Genomic DNA, 9,563 nt, shown 5'->3' with positions numbered 1-9,563 from the left:
AAAAAAAAAAAAAAAAAACAGTATGTAGAATATGAACCTATTTTTGTTAATAATAAACCCCAGTATATACATAAAAAATCTCTAAGAATAAGCTGGGCGTGGTAGCTCATGCATGTAATCTAGCACTTTGGGAGGCTGAGGCAGGAGGATCACTTGAGACCAGGAATTTGAGATCAGCTTGAGTAACACAGGGGGGTCCCCTTGCTACAAAAAATACAAAAATTAGCCAGACATGGTGGCACGTGCCTATAGTCCCAGTTACTCAGAAGCTGAGGTAGGAGGATCACTTGAGTCCAGGAGTTCGAGGCTGCAGTGAGCTATGATCTCACCACCACACGCCAGCCTGAGCAGAGTGAGACACTGTCTCAAAAAAACAAAACAAACAATAGACTCTAAACACTAGACAGTGCATATTATTTGAGAGATGGGAACACAGTCAGCTTTTGCTTTCTATGTTCTACATTTCTGTAATAAGCAAGTATATATTAAGCATTATAATTTAGAGAAAAAGCAAGTGGGACAGAGGAATAAAAAAGAAAAACAAAGGCCATAAAAAGAATGAAATCCTGTCATTTACAGCAACATGGATGGAACTGGAGGTCATCATGTTAAATGAAATAATGCAGGCACAGAAAGACAAGTATCTCATGTTCTCACTCATGTGTGGAAGCTAAAAAAGTTGATCTCATGGAGGTAGAGAGTAGGATGACAGGTACCAGAGGCGGGGAAGGGTGGGGGTGGACAAAGAGAGGTAAGGTAATGGGTACAAACATACAGTTACAAAGAATAAGTTTTAGTGTTCAATAGCACAGTAAACTGACTATAGCTGACAATATATTGTATATTTCAAAACAGCTAGAAGAGAAGATTTGAAATGTTTCTAACAAAAAGAGATGATGAATGTTAGAGGTGATGAATATCCTAAATACTGTGACTTGATCATTACACATTACACATACATACATGTATCAAAATATTACATGTACCCTAAATATGTACAAATATTATATATCCATTTTTTAAAAAAAAATTTAAGTCATAGAGATGACAAGAAGGAAAGAAAAATAAAGCACAGCCAGAAACGAGAGGCAAACATAATGGCTAAAAAAGGGGAAGAATAACAGGAAATATGCATCCAAATAGTGTACACACCAGGAAGCAAAGAATGTTTAAATAAAACTCCAAAGGTGAAATGAGGTAACAAGGATGAGTAAGAAATATGAGATTACTACACCATCAAGATGCTGGAGAGCGGATGTGAGTCTAATAAATTTTGAGGAGACAAAAAGGGCAAAAGGAAACCAGAGTACAGGTAACGTGGAGACACCGTGGCTGAAAACAGGAAAGTAGGTAGGTGGAATGGCACAGGGGTAGCAAGTGGAAGAGAAGGTGGGTTAGGCAAAGAGGAGGGGAGGTGGTCAAAATTACCACAAGGCATTAATAGCGAAATCAATCTTCACATGTGTTCACATACTTCTGAAGACCATTGGTGCTGTATAAATCTGTAACACTGAGCGTGTATCCGGAAATCACTATGTAGCTGAATAATAATAAAACAGCTATAGCAAATTGTATTTTCCAAAATGGCCACACCTATCTATATATTTATCTCTTCCCACACGCTTTATTTCCATTGTAACCGAGATAGAGTCTTACATTCCCTCCCATGTAACTGAGGTAGAGTCTTACATTCCCTCCCCTTGAATCTGGGCGGGGTCCATTACTCCTGCCAAAGGAGGAATGGTGGAAGTGACATACTAAGGCCAGGCCTTATATGCATTTTCTCACTAAATTCTCACGAAAACCCTATGAGGCAAGTATATTGTTACCATCCATTTTACAGATGAGAAAACTGAGGCTTAGAACAGTGTCCCCAAACCACAAAGCTACCAATAGCAAGGTGGGAATCCTAACACAAGTCTGCCTAATTGTGAGGCTCCAAAACTTTCATGCTATACTGCATCTCCACTGAACAGGCAAGGAAATCCCAACCATCCTTCAAGGTCCTGTTCAAATGTCCCTTGATCTATTATGTCTTTCCCCAGTCAAAATTAATCTCTCCCCAATTTCTAGAAATACAGCCCAAGAAAATAATCAAAGGAAAAAAAAAAAAACAACCAAAGGTAAATGTAAAGATTTATGTACAAGGACAATTTAATGTTACTTAGTATAGCAAAGAAAAAAAAAAAATCTAAGTGCCCAACAGTACGTGAACAGCTGAGTAAATTACAGTATAGCCATACATTAAAATACTATATTCTTGTTTAACAAGCATATTTTGCCATATATAGACACACACACACCCCGCACATTAATTCACAAAAGAGAAACTAGAAACACCAGTAATAATTGTTTTTCTCTAGACAATAGGAGAAAATCCTTTATTTTCTCCATAGTCCTCTGTATTTTCCCATTTTTCTACATCGAGCATGTATCAACTTTTTAATAAAAACCTTATCTTTTTAAAAAAAGTTACTCTCTTCCCCTCTATGTCCCCAAAACACTGTGTACTTTGATGAGAGGCCCTGCACATTCTGCTCTGTACCCTACTTAGTCATTCTGTGTCTGTGAGTTTCCTGGGTTCTGTTTGTGTCCTAGCATGCGCTTTGCCTAGAGAGGAGGTCCTCCGTGAACCACACAGAAGCACTGCTGGGATGAGGTGGTGGTCATCACAGGGTGTTAAGGGTCCTCCAGACACTTGACAGAACTCACTAACAATCATCTCTTGTACAGGAAGGGTCAAACCCATAACAAAAAAGCTATTTCTTTCCACTGTTTTACTAAGAACCCTTTTTCTCTATATATTCTGTTAATTATTAGAATTTTCCTTAAGTTGCTATTATGCCATGAATTTGTTTGAATTCATTTTTTTTTTTTTTTAAGAAGGTCAGGAAAAGGAGGGAAGCCAGCTAGCGAGTCTCTGTGGTTTTCTCTAAAAATTCATCCAAACTTCCCCTCTGGGCATATGAGCCTCATAGGACCCTCCAGCTGTAAGGGAGCTAGAGCCCTGGAATAGGGCCTCCTAAAGCCACCAGCTACCTAGTTTACCTAATATATGCAAATTTTACGAATACCCTGGCTCCCCTCAGAGCTTCTTAACAGCAGGTATTAGCCATTTTCCGCCTAATCTCTAGCACAGCACTCAGAACATGGTGAACACTCATGTTTGTTAAATTAACAAATGTGCCCTTTCTTCCCCAACACTCACCCTGTAGAGACTGAACTAACTCCTATGAGGGCTGCCTTCCCACTAAAGACCAGGAGGCACCACCGGGCCTGGGGAGATCCACAGCTGCCAAGCCCTTTCTGGAGGTTGGGGTGGATCAGATAAGGAATGCGTGGGCAAGAGGAAGGATCTGTGAGCCCAACCACAGGCTGGGCTACGTCTAAACAGCCATCGTTGGCTGCACTTTCAGTGACATCGATCAGCTGGCTCGGTCCTCTGAGGAGGGCAGAAAGTGGCGACGGCAGTGTCAGGCAGGAGTGCTTTCACTCCATCACTCCCTCCTGCCCTCTCTCGGCAGAATTTCCAGTTCTACCTGCTCAGCCCCTCCTTTCCCCTCCCCCACCCGTCTTCCCATTGCAAGGGAAAGTGGCATGGCGCCCAGGACCTGGCATCAAACTTCCTGTCAGCCAGCTGCTTCCTCCTGTACCGCCCCCACACTGTGAAACAAATGACACAGCTGGACTTTAGACAGAAACCCTGCTTATCAGGGAGTCCAGGCAGACGAACTCCGGGTTTTCCATGCTAGGAAACCCCCACTATGTATACACTCCCGCTGCTTCCCACAACCCTCTCTCAGGGCTGACACCCCGTCCTCAATCACATTGGATGCTTGGTCACCCAGGTCTTTCCTGAACCTCTGAAAAGGAAGCAGGTTTGAGTTTAGGGATCTCCAGGGTCTCTCCTCAAAGCTAACAGATGTGAAAAACAAGCCCCATTATTTCCTAGTCCGTCACATACAATGTGTGTTGCATTTAAATCTATCTTTGGGTGGGTTGGGGTGGGATGGGGGGATATGTGTCAGCCATTTCTATGTCCATTGAACAGGTGCCCCTTGAGCTCAGTTGACTTGGGGTGGGGACAGGGTGGATCCTAACAGCCAAGGACACAACCCTTACAAAGCCAATATGAAAAGATCTCCAGGATACAAACAAGATGCAGTAGAACATGTATGATTCTTTTAGTGTAAGAAAAGGGAGAAGACACAAATACATGTTTATACATACTTGTATCTGTATAATGAAACACTAGAAAGATACATAAGAAACCATGGGGGATATGGGGTGAACAGGAGCAAGGTGGGAATGAGATACTCCCCCCCTTTGATACCATTTTGTTTCTCGAACCATGTCAACTAATTTATTCTAAATAAATAATTTTTTTGCATCACAGCAGCTCCATCCCAAATCAGAACTGAGCAAGAGACTCCAGAGAAGCCCTGATCACAAAGAACTGAAGAAGTGAAAGTGTTCTGGAGCGGGAGGGAAAGATTAAGGTCCTGGAATTTCACTACCACTCATTTCCTAGTTCCAGCTGTTGCCAGTCACCAGTTTCTACTTCAGAGGGAACAATTCTTTCCTGGGAGTTGAAGGAAGGGAAAGGAGGAGTGACTCACCAATCTACAATTCTGAGGTAAATGTGCCTCTGAATAGCAAAGCTACAAGGGCTTGAGTCAGAAACATCAGTAGGAAACACGGAACTCAGAATGACCCAGACACAGAGCAGCAGTTTCGCCCTTCCAGAAATGCCTGAGAGGTGATACCACACTCTAGTGGTGATACTACTATCGAATAAAGAGGAGAGGAGCAAAAGCCAGCATTCCAAACAAGGCTTCCCTTCCTCCCCAGCAGTTACACCAAAAGTTCACCTATCCACACTCCACCGTGCTAAGCAGAAATACCTCTCCCTACCTGGGGGACAGCTGAACCTTTTCTCTAAGCACAGGTCCTCCAGGGAAAGAGAGGCTGGTACTCTGGGTCACTGCTTTTACTTTTCCCAAGCCCAGTTCTCCCAGTGTGTAGCCTCCGGATCCCACTCCAGCAGAGTCAGCCCTTCCTCTCCACTAGGTTCCCCAGGCTGAGGTTGGGCCTTCATTTGACTTGTCCCTGGTATCCTGTCCTTTCTTCTTCTGCCCTAACGGCAGGGCCCACAATGAGGAGCAGCCCTGGAGGAAGTGGGCACACATGGGCAACCTATACATGCCTCCCAGGGGCAGAGGACAGACTAGACACTCAAGAAAAAGCCCCTACCTTTTGACTCTTGCCATTTGGAATCTCTCTGCTTTCCTTCACCTACTCTACTGGGGGCAGCATTCTGGCATTCCTCCTTTTTGTTTGTTTCACCCACTGAAAAACAACACTGCCTGGCATTCTTTCATCCTCACAAAATCCAAAGGGGATAATAGCTGTTCAGCAATAATCCCTTTGTGTATATGTAGCATAGCTATTATCCTGGTAGATCTTCATGACAAGGGTAGGACAAGTATTACTACACCCTCTTTCCCCCCACCCCAGATGAAAAGATGTGAGCTGCTAGCCTAAGATCACAAACAAGGCAGAGAGGGAGCCCAGCTAGAACCCAGGTGGGGTGGCCTGGCTCCCATTTCTGTCCTCATTTGCACTAACCAAATCACTCCCCACCAGGTCAAGCCTGCTTTAAAAGTTACAAGGTCAGTTCCTCTACGCCGTGGACATGTTACTTTCCAGAAGCCACTGTCCTGTCAGGCTAATGCAACGCCATCTCAAGTTCTCTCTGAACCACTGTTGATTGGTTCCCTAAGACACCCCCAAGCTCAGAGTGCTGCTTTCAGAACTCTTCTAGTGCCGATATGTGATTATTGTGGGAGTATCATAAATAAAATAGAAAATTAGGGGGAGAGAAAAGAAAGGAAGGAGGAGTAGGGGTGGGGACAAAGCAGCTTCAGGAAGCTTATGAGCCTGACAAATACTGTCATTGACAAAACCGTTACCAATGCAGTCACTGTCCCAGAAGAAACTTCTAGGTTTAGGGGGGAAAGTATAGGTACAGTATAAGGGTTGGTAAAGTCTTTAGTACTGAGTACCACATAGAACCCAAAAATGACTGGGTGTCATCAGCAGTTCTAAGAAACAGGCAGAAGTGGAATAAGAAAGGGGTAAGAAAAGAAGGAAAAATGAAGAAAAATGTAAATAGAAGAATCAAAAGAAAAGAAGTGAGAGAAAGAAGAACCTAATAGGGAAGAAAAAATTTAAAAGTAAGTAAGACAGTAGATTCTGAAGCAGCATCCCAAAGAGTTCTTGTGTCATAAGGTACCTGATATGCTAGATCCAGGAGTAGAAAAGCAATCAGGAGACTTTGGTTCTATTCCCAGGTTCCACCCCTGACCCTCTTGTCATCATGGAAAATTCATTTCCCCTCTTTGGACCTGTTTCCTTATCCGTACAATAGAAAGGAGATGTGATTCCTAAGCAGTAGGAGTAAAAGAGAAAAAAAGAAATTTTTGTAAAAGTTAAGAACAAATATTGTTTAAAAAAAAAAGAGGATTCGATTTGCCTCTGGTCTAATCCACCCCAAGGTTTATGTTTTTGTGATAAGGAATAAATGAGTGGTCAATACATCTAAGGGCAGGGAAATCTATCTCTGCCTTTCAAAGACTGAGCAAAATGAATTGCCTTTATAAGACACCAATGCTGATTGTAATAATTCATTTCTTTTACACTTCCCAAAACATGAACCTCCAGGGGAAAAAGAGACTCCTATAGAACACATACTGACACAACTATCCACACAAGCACAAGAATAAGACAGATAAACATACAGGTGCTGACACAGGTTGACTAATGCACAAACCAACCGACTACACACTCAGCCCCACACAAACCCATCTAGAGACAGAGGCATGCCCCAGCAAGCAAGCCTCATTGTTCCTCAGGAAAGAGAGTTTACAAAGGAAACAAAAACTCTTATACACAGCCGGGGGAGGGCAGAGTTCTGGCTCTGAAGAGAATCCAGCCAACCAACAGACACATCCTCCCTCTGGGAATAGTCACTCAGTCAACAACATTTATTAAGGACTCCTGAGCTAGTTATCCCAGAAAGGTACTTTACAGGTTTCCAAAGTCTACGCTGTGCTCTGAGAAATTTCAGATTTCCTTTTCAAACTCCGTATCCAGGCACTTAGCAACCAGGGCAATCCTAAGACTCAGAGGGGCTAGAGACCCCTTCAGCAAAAGCCAGGGAAAGAGACTTCCATCCCAGTCCACCTCCAGTAGACCTTCTCTGAGGACCCTTAAGGAGCCAAGGGAGTCAGGAGATGAGAGGCTCACGGCTTCTCCTGGGTCGTCCATGGGCGTTGGGTGCGTGTTGGGGGGCAGAATGGCCTTCCCAGGTGCGTGTGGCGGGGGACGGCGGGGTGGATGTGTGTGGGAAGGGTCCTGCGCCCGCTGGCCCTCACCAGCATGTGAGGATAGCGGGGAGTGGAATCTGCCCTCCCCGATATTTCTGGGGTGTGTGCAGAAGGGTCAGCTCCCTTCCAGTGGGTCACAACTCACCAGTGGGGGGAGGGGGGCCAACCACTCCCCAGGGTGTGGGGGAGGGGAAAGAGGGCCCAGCAGGGGTGGAAAAAATTAAGAGGGTGAGGTAGGCAGGTTGCTCAACTCCTCCCCTCCCGAGGGCAAGGGGCGTGGAGAGCGCCTTCCTCCAACCTCTGACCCGACCCGTCGATTTCTCCCGAAACTCCGGGAACTTACACAAGATAGCCAATATGAAGAGGTGCAACTGTTTCCTCCCGGCTTTTGCCTTTGTCCCCATCACGATCAGGACCCCGATTCCACAGCCGCCGCGGGAGCACGGAGAAGAGACGCAGCTCCGCGAACTGCCGCGCCGGGACTGAACTCCGGCCGCCAGGTCGAGCCCCGCCCGGCCCTTCCCTCCACGCCCGATTGGCCGGCGCCCCTCCCCTGCACATTCCGATTGGTGAAAGGAGCCGCCGCTCCGTTGACTGATTTACCGGAGCCAGGTGCAACCCCGCCCACTACTCCCCACTGGGGCGGATTGGCGCCTTTCCCAGCTCGAGCCGCCTCTCATTGGCCCAGGAGACTGTCGCGTAAGGAGACGAATTCCTCACCTTCGGCAGGTGAGGGCCTCCGGAATGGGCGGGGTTCCTGAAGCAGGGACTTTCTGACTGGCTGGGCTCTGAGTCGGAGCTGCAGGTCTACAGGAGTGCCTTTAAGGAGGGGCTAGGGAAAGGAGTCGTGCTGCGGAACTTACCGAGACGGGCGTGGTTTGGGGTTCTTTTGTTTGTCGGAATGCAAATTGCTGTAGGAACCTTGGTCCTGTTGCTTGGCAGGTAAAAAACTCATTAATATGGGAGGTTGGGAGGAGAGGATCGGGAGACAAGTGGATTGATATCTTGACACCGCCTCCAAACCATCTTCCTCTGTCCACCCCACTGGCGGTATTCACAGGCTTTGAGAGATGAGCTGCGCGGAGAGGAGGAAAAAGAAAAGAAAGGAGAAGGGAGCGCTCAGCTCAAAAGTGGGAAAAGCCTAATCTCGTTATCTCAAGAACTTTAAACAGATGTACACAAAATACACCGAGATAATACAAACTGACCTACGATGCTCTAAAAAACGTCTCTGGGTGCCTGTGGATATGTCCTTTACACATGTTTGATCTGTTAGCAGGGCTTTACATTTCAGAATTATTAATCTTCTCACTGTAACTAATAGTAGGGTGCTAAGCCTTCTTTTTCCTCTAGACTATGTTGATACCCAAGCTTTCTGTTTATATTGTTACATCATTTTTAATTGCAACTCATGCTCGACACCTTTACTCTTCGTAGTTTCTATTTTACGATGATTTAATTTTAACTGTACTAAATATGTACAGGTTGCCTGTGGAAAAAAAACTTTCTGGACATTATCTCATTGCAAGTGAAAATTCTACATTTTTATCCAAAAGAATGATATTCTTTGACCTTTCGCCTCTTTCACTTTTGCTCTCATTCCTTTGCCCATATCTCTCCACTTCTGGTTCCACCCAATTCAAAACAATGTTTATCAAACACCTACTGGGTGCCATAGGAAATTGCAAATAAATATAAACCACAATCCCTGACTTCAACTGGTTTACAATCTGATTCCAAGACTAATACAGGAAATAAGACAATATGTAACCCAAAGAGAAACATAGTATTACTAAACTGAAACAAGTATTTGGGTGCCTGCCAAGTACAAAGCTCTGTTCTTTACCCTCAAAGAAATGTAAAGTCTTGAAGAGAGGAACATATACAGAAAGTTAAGTATAAAAGAGTAGGGGAAAGAAAAGCTTGGAGAAGGGATCAATCGCTGTGGGCTGTGATTGTCAGGGGAAACTTCAAGATGGGGTAGCTTGAGCAGGGGGGTAAAGGAGCTCTAAGATTGATCATGGTGGGTAGGTAGAAGGGGGTCACTTTAGAGGTCATTTAGATCAACCTCTCACCCCATATAAGAATGGTCATACAATTAATGACAGTTTATACATGCTCTGCTTAAACTCCTAAAAATTCTCAAAGCAGACCATACTCTTTTTTTTTTTTTTT

General features: G+C 44.7%; 1 protein-coding gene across 1 annotated transcript in view; it reads right to left on the bottom strand.

The window, feature by feature from the left end:
- Nucleotides 1-7,883, bottom strand: part of F11R (F11 receptor) — a 19,139-nt gene extending 11,256 nt beyond the window's left edge. The window contains exon 1 of the mRNA XM_012639597.1: nucleotides 7,732-7,883. Coding sequence (XP_012495051.1) covers nucleotides 7,732-7,792 — 61 coding nt within the window. The 5' untranslated portion in view covers nucleotides 7,793-7,883. The remainder of the gene's footprint in view (nucleotides 1-7,731) is intronic.
- Between the last annotated feature and the right edge of the window lie 1,680 nt (nucleotides 7,884-9,563).

This window comes from Propithecus coquereli, unplaced genomic scaffold (assembly GCF_000956105.1).
Source record: "Propithecus coquereli isolate 6110/MARCELLA unplaced genomic scaffold, Pcoq_1.0 Scaffold140, whole genome shotgun sequence".
Classification (NCBI taxonomy): Eukaryota; Metazoa; Chordata; class Mammalia; order Primates; family Indriidae; genus Propithecus; species Propithecus coquereli.
Note: the sequence above shows the minus strand (reverse complement) of the source record. Positions and strands in the feature narration are given on the sequence as shown.